This window comes from Nyctibius grandis, chromosome 1 (assembly GCF_013368605.1).
Source record: "Nyctibius grandis isolate bNycGra1 chromosome 1, bNycGra1.pri, whole genome shotgun sequence".
NCBI lineage: Eukaryota > Metazoa > Chordata > Aves > Nyctibiiformes > Nyctibiidae > Nyctibius > Nyctibius grandis.
Window position 1 is genome coordinate 54,061,395 of NC_090658.1, and position 13,768 is coordinate 54,075,162.

At 44.1% G+C, this 13,768-nt stretch overlaps 1 protein-coding gene across 2 annotated transcripts in view; it reads right to left on the reverse strand.

Moving 5' to 3' along the window:
• The window catches only part of PCMT1 (protein-L-isoaspartate (D-aspartate) O-methyltransferase), a 34,831-nt gene extending 23,627 nt beyond the window's left edge, over positions 1-11,204 (reverse strand). For both annotated transcript variants that reach the window (XM_068405531.1, XM_068405540.1), the window contains exon 1: positions 10,940-11,204. In XM_068405531.1, coding sequence (XP_068261632.1) covers positions 10,940-11,204 — 265 coding nt within the window. The remainder of the gene's footprint in view (positions 1-10,939) is intronic.
• Positions 11,205-13,768: the final 2,564 nt, after the last annotated feature.

Below are 13,768 nucleotides of genomic sequence, written 5' to 3' on the forward strand. Positions count from 1 at the left end.
CAGGCCTGAGCTAACTTCTGCAGAGGCTTCCCCGACTGTTTACAGTGTGCTCCCAACTACCCTTATCAATCATGTTTTTTCTTATCCACTACCTGCGTCCAGGGTTTAATTACCCTATATAACAGAGGCTTGAATTCAGAGAGCAAAATAATCCCCCCAAAACATTTTGCTTTTTGGTCTGAAGACAAAGTATCAAATAGAACTGCAATAGGAATATACTACCAAATTATTAAGGAAAAGAACAATTATTTTGAAAAAATATATTATTTTTTAGAATTATTGCTATACCTGATAAGTCCCAGAAAAAGCATATACTCCCCTCACAGACCACACACATTACACATATCCTGTGCTTTGACTTCATTTAGAACTGTATACTACAGTTCCAGTTAGAGGAAACTCCTCATTTCAATGCAAGTTTTTTAGTCTGAGACAGCAGGCATTTGCAGCAGTTCATAAGTCTACTTACTGAGCAAAATTGTACCCCAAAAGAAAACAAATAAATCAATCCATTAACACACTGGCACTGACAATGTAGGACAGTAAGGAAAAAAAAAAATTTGTTTTCCTCTAATCACTCAAAATTAGTTGTATATCAGTTCTGTGAACAAAGCATAGAAACAACAAAAACAAACAAACAAAAGTCAAACTTTTACCGTTAGATTCTTATTAGGTATCACCAAGAAATTAGTATCTCTAAAACAAATGTACTTTAAAAAAAAAAAAAAAGAGAGAGGCAGAAGAATAAGCAAAGCTGATTATAACAGGAGTGAAGAGATAAAGGTTCTGGGGGACAGAAGGGAGGTCAAAAAGCAGCAGCTGAAAAGCACTCAGGAAAGGTCTAAAATAGCAATTTATTCACTGAGATTGTGTCTTGTGCAGATGAATGCATATATTCTAGAAGCTATAGATAGCCATCTACTCTTTCCTTTTGTGCCTTGGGGAAAAAAAACATTCAGAGAATGCACAGATCAAGCTTCCAGCTTGAAAGAGCACCTGCAGGGCCCTATGGTAAGGCAGAGAACCTCCCCTAGTTTTCAGGGGACCTCCTCTGTCCTGCTGTGACTGCAGGCTTCTTCCAAACTTCTTCTTTCACACTACCCATAATCCGTTTCCCCTTTTTACAAAAATCCCTGCCTGACACCTCTCTCATCTACTCCTGTCATCTCTCTACTTAGAGTATCAGTAAGTAAATTAACCTCTCAGCATTTACAAATCGTATTCTGCCTCCATTCTATTATTTTACTTATATATTTTACCCATTCTTCCCCCAACTTGTTTAATCAGAGTATAAGAGCTCTATGGAAGAGATTGTGGATGTCTGTACAAAACAAATGACAAAACTTTGTTTCAGCCAAAGTACGTACATTTTTATCAAGTGTGATGCTTACACTGACAGGCATGTGACCAAAAATATTTGAAAACAGTAGCTACTAATATTCTACAAATTCTGAGCATTCAAGATGCTCTCATTCAGCAAACACTCGCAAGATTTGCTGACTGCTGGACTGTCTTTGATTAGTGTCATCTTTTTCATCGGTAAATAAGAAGTTAAGCAAGTAACCCACACTCAGAGTCCCCAGCAGAACCAGTGGGAGAAGCTGGATCTTGTCTCAGCCACGTACTTCAATTATTGAATAATGCTCCCTCTTCATAAAAAAAACATCCTCTCAGCGATGAATGTGGAATTACAGGGCATCACATTATCCCCTCATAGATTAAGTCTGCTTTTCAAATTTGCTTATTATACAATGGAGACAACAACAAATTTTAGGTGGGAATTAAGAACAACAATCAAGCCCTAAACAGTAAAGTCAGTATTGACTTCATAGCAATTTTTTCTGTGCTTATAACAAAAAGAATTTTTCTTAATCTCATGGTTGAATATAGAGAAACACAGCAACTGCAAGGTACTGAACTCCAATGAAAGCCCTTTCCTTCCCATAGCAGTCAGTCCCAAGATGACCAACTCCCAGGATCTTAATTCTACCTGGAACAAATCTCTGTCAGATTCTGAATTAAGTCCAGAAAACAAGTATATACCCTAAAAAAGCCAATAATAAAAGTTCATATTGTAAAGACGACATTCTAATTTCATGCCATCTCTAAGTGCCAAAAAAACAAGACAATCAACAGTAAATCATTTAGTAATAAAATGCCGATGCAAATTATTTTCTAAATTTTAAAAGGAAGCAATATATAGCAGGCAAATAATCCGTAATAAAATATATATAGGTCAATTATCCTTTCCAGTGATAACACGCACAGAAGACTCTCCTTGAGGAGGCTGATGAGTTTCAAGACTCTGATAATCAGTACCGCAAACAAATCAGATATTAAAGTGTTTACAAGCAAAGGCTAATACACAAACACACTAGCTTACAGCTTAAAATCAAAAGTAAACTCTGTTCATTAGCATTATATCAGCACAACTCCTAAGCTTCAAAGGGCTGAACTCGAAAAGTAACCACTTCAGAGTGGAGCACAGCCTGCAGAGTGCAAGAGTTACTCTGTGCAGAGGCTGCGTCAACAGACAACTTGACATAATTGGAGCATGTTTTGAAAACTCACTCTGGTCTGCTGCTTTTCCACAAATAACACCATGAAAACAGGAAAAGAGCTCACAGAGCAGTCCTTGGATTGGAAGGTGGAAATATACCAACTGTTGAATGTAACCTGGGAAACTGGGCAGTTGGCTGTCAGAGAGCATGGAAAAAAGAGCTAAAGTCTGAAAAGACACCATGGACCTGCAACAAGTAAACAACCTATCTTCTTATTTAGCAAGAAATGCATTACTGAAGTGCTTATCTTTCAAAGAACTGCCTACATCACTGATGGTATCCTGACTGTTAATCAAACAAGTTTCCAACCAGACCATAAAATACTAGCAGTCAACATTTACGCCAACACTAGCTTCCAGATCAGAAAAAGGATGTCTCATTGCCACATGATAAAATCCAGCACACAAGCTTACTATACAAACTATAAACAGCTACTCAAACACCTCCTGTTGCCGGCCTTACATAAACAAGATGCTCATGCAGATCCCAAAACCATTTACTGTGGGACTATCTCAGCATCCATATAGTTCAGTTTCTCCCCAGATGAGTTTCTCCATAACCACTGCAGAGCACTTCACTTATGAAGATGACTTTTCAGCAAAACAGTGTTATTTTTAAATCATATAGGGTCTTAAAGCATGATGCAAAGCACATACAGCTCTATATTACAAAAGATTAAATCAAGTAGATTAAAGTTACTCAAGTGACAAATAATGGTTTCCAGATGTCTCCATCTGACCCAGGCAAACCAGCTAGCAACTTTCAAGAGGGAAGTGGGCTGGAACAGAACCACATCTTGATTTTCAAGCAATGTGAATTTAGTTGGTTTTAAGCAACTGATCAACCAATGCTTTTAAGGTTGGGGTCTTTTTGTGTTGGGAGAGGAAGGAAAAAGATGGGAAAGCAAGCAATTCAGTTAATCGAATTTTACTTAAGTAATGAGCATAAGAAGATTTCACTGTAAACCACGAACACAAAGAAAGCACTTTGAACAAGAAGTGATGGGTCAGCATCCCAGGATCTGATAAAGGACACTGACTCCAAAACATACAAAGCTCTTTGTGCTAAAGAAACTGAAAGTAGGTGTTTGCAAACAAGTGTTTTTTAAACCACTAATACATACAAACCTCTTGTGCTTTGCTGATAATTTAAGAGTATCTGCCTCAAACATACAGCTGCACTTCTGTTATCACTACGATTTAGATTCACAATAACATGTTATTCAAACACAATATTGCATACGGTTAACTGGAAGGAATCAGTTGAGAGTCTGTCGTTCAGAGACACGATGACAGAAAGATTGAGGAAAGTAAGGGTCCATCAGAACTAATCTTAGAATTCAGAAATTAAACACAAAGATCAAATCCCATGACAATCCCAAAGAGGCAGAAATTAAAAATAAAATAAAAATTTTTAAAAATATATATTAAGGTAGCATGTAAATGCTACTCAACACATGCAGGGGTAAAACCACATGGGAACCAAAAGCTAGGTTCAACACAACAAACTACAGGGCATATCTTTATCACAAAAGCCATCCGTAACATACTCACATTTATCAAAATGGTTATGTTGATTTCGTCTACATCTATATCAGCAGCTGATTAAGGAAACTTTTGGGAGTACGTGAAAGAAAAAAAGTGACTCTAAGGTTGGGTTCAGCCTGCGAGAACACAGAACTGCACTTTCCAATAAACTTTAACGCCTGTGTGCAGATGAGGGAGGCTTCACATCTGAGCACACCTTGATCCCTCTACATTTGAGAGGGCTGAACTGCACTTACCAGTCACATGGAATGTCAAAACTGAAGAGTTCAATACAAAGTGGCAACCACCATCAGTAATAACTAAAAGCTGTTGCAGAGATTAAGATAAACTTAGCTGGATAGGGCAGATAGATAAGGAACTCTCTTCACAGTAAGGCTTGAGGAAAGACTACTTCAACAGCTTTAGTAGATCTTAAAGAAAGGCAGATGCTGCACATCTTACACCTTACTGAGCAGATTCCATGCAACCACTTTGCTGATCTGTTTTCAGAAAAACCAATGCTATCAAGACCAGCAGCCAGACCACATGAACAGTCTGTTATTATGCAGGCGGTTTCATTAAAACAGGCACTAGTACTATACAAAAGCTGAGGAAGATCAAAAGATCAGCAAAACACAACCCTGACTCTTAGGACAAACTGACACAAAGCTGTCATACTAGCAGAAATAAGGAACAATTTCTAAAGTTGTGTTTGTCCGACCACCTCTTTTACATTTCAACAGTGCGAGCATTTAAAACTATTTTGTGCTCAAGCCCAATGTTGCAGTATTCAGGTTCTGAAGTCTCAAAACATAACTCACAAGTCAACCAGACCAGGAGAGATGTTATTCCAAAAGTTTACTGGTCTCAAGCTCTGAAGGAGTTTACTCTGTTTTTGCCAAAATTTGGTAATTTAAATCAAAATTAAAAACATTAATAAAATGAACCTCAGCTTATAACAGTCATAAGAAAAATTTTTACTTAAAAAAGTGTTATCATAACACTAACAAACATGACTTTGAGGTATTAGAATCACAGAAACAATCATTCAAAAGAACACGAACATTACTCATTTCTTTCCAAACTTACTAATAGCTCTTAGAGAGTTCTTGATACTACTTCAGGATGAAAGAAACAGTAGCATTAAAAGAAAAGCTTGGAGTTACACTGAAACTAAAATATACAAGATTCCCTCTTTTTAACATGCCCACAAGCAATGGTAATCACCTGTAAGGGACAGATTTGCAAAATTATTTCCATTTTACTATAGATTATTAGGCTGCTTCAGACTACTACAAAAATAGTATTATGCTATTAAACTCAGAGGCAAAAAAAAAAATATATCTTCAAGTAAAAGAACTAAACATTTTTAAATTAAAATGACTCATTATAAAGTGTTGTGATATAAATAAGAGCCAAAAATATGCTCTCTTCTTCTCCTGGATGACTGAGGACTTGGACTTCGTTGCACTGAATTTTGGGGTTGTTGTGGGAAAGAATTGGTATGTTTTTAACGTTACATCAACACCTTGTCTAACATTAAGGGAAAAAAATGCCAATAAAAAAGAACCAGTTAAGAACACAATCCTGATTTACACACAGATAAAGTGTCATTAATGGTTTTGAAGTTATTTTTCCTTTCTGTTAACATTTCTTATTTTCTGGGATGTTAAGTTGTCTTGATTTATTTGAAGGCCACCCTCTTAGAAGGTCAAGGGTGTAGAAGTTTCTTCAAAACATTTTACAGACATGGGCAAATCACTAACAAATACTTAAATAGCTAATAAAAATGTCTTGTGGTGACTCTTTTAGGCAATTACTCGCTAACAAAATAAAAAAAAAAAATCTCAATGTTCCAAAAAATAGCATCACAGATTTCAACTCTATGCCACCTGAGACATTAACTAAATTTAAGAAATTTCAGATATTCTTAAACTAACATATCAGTGGATGTGTTAATTTTTAATTTAAAAAAGCAGTTTCATTTTCAACTGTTTCACTCTCCGGCCATGAGTTACAATGCTTAGTCACTCAAGGTTCAATACAACATACATGTTGAAGGAAAGCTTGTTCACTGAATGTACACAACAGGCTGCATAACTGCTTGTACAGGGGAGGTACTAAATTTGGGTTAAGCAGGTCTTATTGGTCTAATTTTCCATTTCTATTTCCCTTCTTCATGTTCATCCAAGTTACATTACTCTTCCTTGAGCAAAATTAGACAGATGTAGAAGAGACTTGGATAAACCAAGGGAAGTGACATGGCAGAGGAAAAACAATGTTTAGTTCTTGCTGAACCTAGCTTAGGCTTAGCAATGCCATATTCAATGCCTTCACATTCATGGCAGTTCCCAAAGAGATTTGTCCTCAGCAATCAGAAACCTGCAACAAAGGTGCAGGTTCATTGCAGATAAGCCTTCACACTGATGAAACTTGTTGAGATGTCATTTTTAATTATTTAACATCTAAACAACAAAACGCTCAGAGAAATATCTTGAGCATGTCTAAGTGTAGAATTTGCAAAGCATGGCAATATTTGAATACATACTGATTCAAAATACCATTCACACTGAAAAAATAGGAATCTGGTCTCAAGTGAAGCACAAAATTCTATGGAGTTTGTGGTATCTCACAAGTTACAGTTGTTAACTTTTGTGATACAAGTTTATTAGATGAGGAAGAGAAAAGAATGTAGCAGGAAACAAACCCATAGATGGTTAACAACATTATGCAGCACTTTAGCCACAGTCCTGTTAATTCACCTTTACTTTCACCTGGAAATGTGGATTCAAAAGCATGTATACCTGGTTACAACACCATTGGCACAACATGATCAGAGGAATCAGCAAAGAAATATTGTCATGTGGCAGCATACCACATCAATTGGAGGAGAGAAAGAGAGGTGCGAAAAGGAGACTTAATTAACTTTGATGGATTGTGAATTGGACAGGGACCAATTTTTCAAATCTGCAGGTGGGGAAGAAAAGCTGATTTCTAAGATGTTGGCGTGTAAAGTAACAGGACTTGGCAAGAGCCCAAGTATGAAAGACAGAAGGAGATTAAAATAACCAAATAATGAGACAAGAGAACAGTGGATAACTGAAGATAGAGAGGGGGAAAAAATGATACAGATTTAGAATACAAAGATTTTCAACCAAGCAAGGTAACAGTAAATAAGTCACTAATTACCCAGTCTTTTCCTGTTTTCTCAGCATCCCTGTACAGTAGGTTCACAACAAAAAGAAAGTCAATTATTTCTACATTTAGCATTATTTCTAACCCTACTGTAACCTGCGTTTAGTTTCCTAGAAGTGTTGTCTGCTAAAAGATTTTCATTTTAATATTTTTAGGGGGAAAGTTTGCTCAAGTTTTAAGGCACATGTTCAATTATTTTCCATTAGAAAGAAGGAAAGATTGAAATAATTACTCTGTAAAGGTGAAAAATGTTGGTTTTTATAGCTTTAATGCTGGAAGAACTAAACATTAGAGAAAAAAAAGCATTTTTTAAAATGAGCAGTAGTTTCGAGAATCACTGGAAAACAAAACAGCTGAACACGTCATGGAAACAGCACATTCAAGGACAGCATTTTTGTTGTGAAGAGTGCATTTTAAGCAAGTTTATTTTGTGTATGTGACAAATTGTGCATCTATGATGCCTCAAATGAACAGTGCAAGAACCTGCTTACAGTGCAACAAGCAGCTAAAAAATCAAAACAACAGAACAAAGTCATGCAACATTGTTCAGTCAGTTGTCTCTAAGCATGCACTGAAAAATACGCAGAGTTCCAGGGCCTTCTTCGTTAGTTTGTCCCTTTTAAAACATGAAAGCAAATAGAAGGCTTATAAAGAATACTCGTCTAAATCTGCATGCAAATACAGAAAAGCACTTACCACTGCTCTAACACAATGATCATTACCATTATAGAAAAGTTAATTCTATAGTTAAGGCAACAGTGAAATGAGCAATGAGCATACGTTAATATAGTTCCATGAAATTAGAGCACTTTATTGTCACAAAATAGAAGCATTAGTAACTGTCAATAACAACTTGTAATAAAGAATAATCTTTATAGCTGTTTTAAAGGAAAAGAATAAGTAGCCTACAGGAGTTTTCCACTGATGTTTTTATTCGGAAACAAAACCAGCTTAAGAAGTTCCCATTTGCCCCAGCTCACATCCATAACAAAATTCACTGCTTCTCTAACCACAATAGTACAACAGCTTACAGATACTGAGTTTAAACCTCAATGTTTCACAAGAGGAATAATGAGAAAGTGACCCAATCTTACAACACAGCCTCCCTCACAAGCAGTTCTATAAGCACAGTGAAGAGAAGACTTGTGGCATAAGGGCAGGAGCACAGGCTTTGCTGCAGAAGAAAACATATTGTGTCACTACAACCCGCATTATTGCCATTATTTTAAGTTATGCAAATTACACACTAAATTACACAGTTACTAAGGTACACACCATATAAACACTCGGACAACATCAAATTAACCTCATCTGCCTTGCATTCTTACTTCTAGCATAAAAATGCTAGAAATGCTATGCTGTTTTTAGAGAAAAAAAGTTAAATACGTTGAGGGATCTACTGCTCAAAAGGAATTCTCTAGAACATTTTCGTTTTTCTGTAACCAACGATTTTTACATTTGTTAAAAACGTATCAGAGAGAATTACATATCACATGAAGCCATACTTTCTTCTAAACTTGTTCCCAACTTTAGCAACAAGGTATCATCTTATCTGGGGAACTCTTACTTAAAAATTACAGTCTTAATCCTACAACTGCTCTGCACTGATAAAGCCCTGCGCCATCGCTGGAGTCCCACCGAGGTCAACAACATAATCTCGCTACAAGATCAAAAACCTCTGTGCCTCTACAACATTTCCAATACACTATTTAACACCCCTCAAAATATTCTGGCATACATATGCAAAATGGGGAGGAGGGGAATTACAGACTGCAATTTTCCAGGTAAATACCATCAATGTATATTTTGAGACTACACTATTAAATATTTTTAGTTTACTTTCCTCTTCCTATACAAGCTGTTATTGTGGTGTACTAACTATAATGATTCTTAGCTTTTTTAAAAATTATTATTATCTGCAAAGCCCTAAGCAGTTTCCACGTGTTGAGAAACACTGTCATTGTTTTCTTCAACAAAGAAATCAGTTCTGCCTTCAGATTCTCAGAGCCATAAACAATTCTGGCAATAACCCCTCTTTGAATATATTTTGGAGCTTGACATTTATTTTTACGTCAGAAAGTTTTCCCCTGCTGCGTAAGGGAACAGAACTTCACTAAAACACTATTTCTTGCCCTTACAGTTGCAAAACAAAACAAAACAAAAAAGCACTCCAACTCTCATAACTAGATAAGTTATTATTTATTTGTTAAACAGGCAGTTTTTACAGTGAAACTGAAAGTCACTTCAGCATACATTGCTCTATTGGATGCAAGAGTTCTCAAAAGACTGGCAAAAGAAAACGCTGGAAAGGACCACAGGATCAGAGGATCTAACGTAAGCAGACTGGAGAAAACAACAAGGATGATTCTCCGACGTCTCCAAAATAACAAGAAGGCCAAACAGGTGAAGTTGCCTGTGCTCTTGCAGCATCACTAAAATAGGAGACAACTGCCATAATACAGGCTCCAAATCTACATCCTTTTATGTCTAGGACACGGACTTGATGAGAGGAAGGGAAAGACCAGGAGTAAAGAGAAGACACACTACAAGTGTATCTAATACAGCTTAATCCGAGGCTAATATGAAAAACTGAAGCTCTGAATGTGGCAGGTGTTATCTTACTACCCTGTCCTCTGAGCCTGAATCACATATATTGACCCTGCAGACTTGTCCTGAAGAACATCCGTGAAGAGCACCCCCTCGATAGCTTCCACATGCAACACAGGGACAGCACAAACCTTCGGCAGGGACAAGGAACGCCAAGTCCCGGGCAGTCACCGGAAAGCTCGGTGACAGCATGAGCCTGTAACCCCGACTGCTCCTCTCCTCCCTCCCAGCGCCCCAGCCCACCTCCTCGAAAGGAGCAACTCGGGGCTGGGGCCAAACGCGAGCATGTCGGACCTCACGAATGGACTGCTGCCCCACGCCCCTTTCACCCAACAAAAACCTCGGCCTCTTCGGTGCGTTTCCCAAACCCGGGCAGCTCCCACCGCGTTTAGCCGGGGACTGAAAGACCGAAGGACGGTCACTGCGCGCCCGCCGACACCACCGTTCCCCTGCCCGCCCTGCGAGGGGCCCCGGGGCGCCGCTCCCCACCGCCCGGCGGCCGTGCTGACCCGGCTGAGGCGGCCGGAGCGCAGCCGGAGGGACGCCGAGCCCCGTGCGCGCGGCGGGTCACGGGCCGCCGGAGCCGCCGCCGCGGCCCCGCCTCAGCTCGCACACGAGCGTTACGGGCAGGCGGGGAAGAGGCGGCGGGAACGGGGACGGGCAGGGGGGGGAGGCGGCGGGCTGACAACAGCCAAAGCCGCCGCACAGCGCTTCCCCTTCGGGCCCGCCATCGGCGCCGCCCCTCCCGCCGCATCTCCTCCCGCAACAGCCCGGGCCCGCCCTGCGCCAGCGGCCGCCGCCCTCCGCCCGGCTGCGGGACGGCGGCGGCGCTCGCTGCGCCCTCCCGGGAGGGACCCGGACGGACACCCAGACACACACCCCCCGGCTGGGCGCCGCCTTCGCCTCCTCCCCCCGCCGGCGCTGCTCCTTGACAGTTGGCGGCGGGGCGGGCGCCGCGGGAATGCGAAGTGCGTGCGGCCGGTAACGGTCACCCCGCGGCTGAGGCGAGAGGGGGCCCCGCCCGCGCCCTCGCCCTCGCCCCGGACTCACTGCGGAGGTTGTGGATGAGCTCGGAGTGGCTGGCGCCGCCCGACTTCCAGGCCATGGCTAGGCACACTCTGCGGAGCAGGTACAGAGCCGCCTTCAGCGCCGCGACTGCGCACAGCAGCTTCCCCAGGAAGGACACAACCTCCAGCGCCGACACAGGCGCCGCCTCCTCGCCTCCTCCCACCCCCCCCGCCGCCACCGCCGCTGCGGCTGCCGCGCGCCCGCCGGGGGGAGGGGCCACGCGCCCACTGCCCCGCGCGCCTGACATTCTCCGGCCGCCGCCGCCGCTCAGCCGGCCCGCGCTGGCCTCCGCGCATGCGCGCCCGTCGCCCCCGGGGGCGCGCGTGGGGAGATCCTCGCGCGCGGGCGGTTTGGTAGGGTGGGGTTCCCCTGCCGCCGCCCGTCAGGGGCCGGTACCCACCCCCCCCTCCCCGCCGATGTCCGGGACCTGCAGGCGAGGGGAGCGCGGCCGGACCGCCCCTCCGCTACTCCAACAGCCCGCGCGGGGGAGCCGGCCGTGCCCCCCCCGCGGTGGCAGTGCCACGGTGAGCGCCCGGTAACACATGAGCGCGCTTACCGCCGCAGCGCGTCGTGGCCACGCGCACGGCGCTGGGGGTGAGGAAAGGCCTCGGGACGTGCCTGGGGTGGCGGAGCACACGGGTGGCCCGAGCCGCGGTGCCGGTAGCGCCCTCCGGAGCCCAGCCGCCCGGAGCCGGGGCCCGAGCCCGCCTCCTCCCACAACCGCAGCCTGCGGCGCTAGTTGCGCGGGCTCAGCGGCGGTTCCCGGTTCGCGGGTTTGGTTGGAGGGGCCGCGCTGGCGGCGAGTACGCGGCGCTGCCCTCGGCCCAGAAGCGGCAGGGCTGCGGGCGCCGGGAGGGGACGGGTCTGTGGGCGCGGGTCCGTGATCTTAGGAGCTCCGTTAATGAATGAGTTAGCGAAACGGCACGTCGGTACTGCCCGCCCCGGCTTTGGCCGCTCTCGTGAAATGAGCCGGTACACGCCGTGCACTAGAAGCGGGGGCGGTGAGCCCCGGCCCCGGTCCCGGTCCCCCGCCCCCGCCTGCCGGCCACGGCGGTGCCGCCAGGCCTCCGCAGCGGCCCAGCGCGCGCCCCACCGCCCTTGCGACAGAGCCAATTACCGCCGTCCCGCGGCGCGGTGCTTTGCATGGGGTGCGCCTATTGGCCGCGGCCAGTCTGCGCGGGCCAGGCCTGCGTGTTGGAGGCTGCCATTGGTCAGGTGCCGCGGGCGCGTCGGCGGCCCCACCGCCCCTGCCCCGGCGGCGGCCGGTGTCAGCGGGGAGCAGGGGGGTGTGAGGCTGCCGGGGCAGGCAGGTGTGACCGAACACCTGGGAAACAGCACGGCAAATGGGGAGGGATGGAAGGTGGTGAGAGCTGGCACCTTCAGCGTGTGCGGCTGAAGGCTGCCCGAGCACCGGTAAGCTACAGCAGCGCGGTGCTGTGGTAGGACAAAGTTACGAACTAAAATTCCTTTTAAAAGGTGTCCAGGTCACAGAATCACAAACTCGGAATTTAATAAACGCCACACGGATGCTGCCGATGTGGCCTTCGCTCTGTCCCAGCGTAGGCACGCGACGCAGTAGCAATCTGGAGGGAGAAGCAGCACCTCGGGTTCCTCCCGCAGCCTGTAGCATAGTGCAGAAAAACAGAGAATCAACCTCCTACAGTCATGCGGTGTTCCTGGGTACTCCCCAACTCCTTAATGATTAATTTAGCCACCAATATTCATTTGCCACCTGTTCTTTATATGTGTTTCTATTGTTTTTAAGGGAAAGCAAATTCCATTATTGCAGACAATTTTGGGGAACCTACTGTCAGTGCTGTGACTTTCGCAGTCGAGCCCCCTTCTGGTCGCTGTGAAGGAGCTGCCACACGCCGGGAACTGCAATTTTACAGCGCTTCCTCTTAACCAGGTGCAAGAGCTCAGGTATACCTGCTTGGTACCAGGCAGCACAGTTTTCAGTTCTTTGCTTTTGAAACATGAGAATAGTGATACATAACTATGAATAGGTAGGCCCTATCAGTAGTACGTTGTATAAACATTAGAGAAAATAAGGTATCATGCAGCAGATATAATTTCAGGTATTACATTGTTTCTTAAAAGCATTCCTGATACAAGGACACACACAGCCTAACATACCACCATGGCAGATACAGATAACATCATCTTCTGTGCGAGAACCCATCCTGGGAGGGATGAGCCTGTTCCAGCTCCACACAACACATATACTCCATCCCATCATTGCCAGTTCAGGTGAAGAAACTGAGGTGAAGGCGGGAATCTGCTTTTCTGGCTAGCAGTCAGTCCAGGGCAAATCTGGCAGTTGCCCAATGCATACACCAGGTCCTATCCATAGACTTCCCAGACCTTTCCCATCTGATTCTTTTAATCTTGGAGACAGATCCACTGCTTCATTCTGATTTCTCCATCTAACTTCTAACCGCTCTACAGTTTGTGAGAGACTCCCAGCCTGCCCCAGAATATAAAAGGTCTCCCTGTTACATCCAGTGGGCTGGGAGAGAAGGAAAGAAGCCATGGAGTTAGAGGAATTCCCAGAGGGCAGCAAGTACAGAGAACAGACTGACATTGTAAAAATACACACACAAAAATACTTCATTGTTTTAAATGCAAAAGACATTCTCTGTTGTAGGATGCAAGCAAACAGCATTGCTCTCACATAGAGAGGTTGTTGGCAAGAAACTAGCTGGCCCATGTTTAAAAGCATTCCAGGGATACTTACCCCCTTGGGAGACCAGAAACACAAGAGAAACCATTTACATACAAACTGATGCTGCTTACCAAGACCAGCTTGAA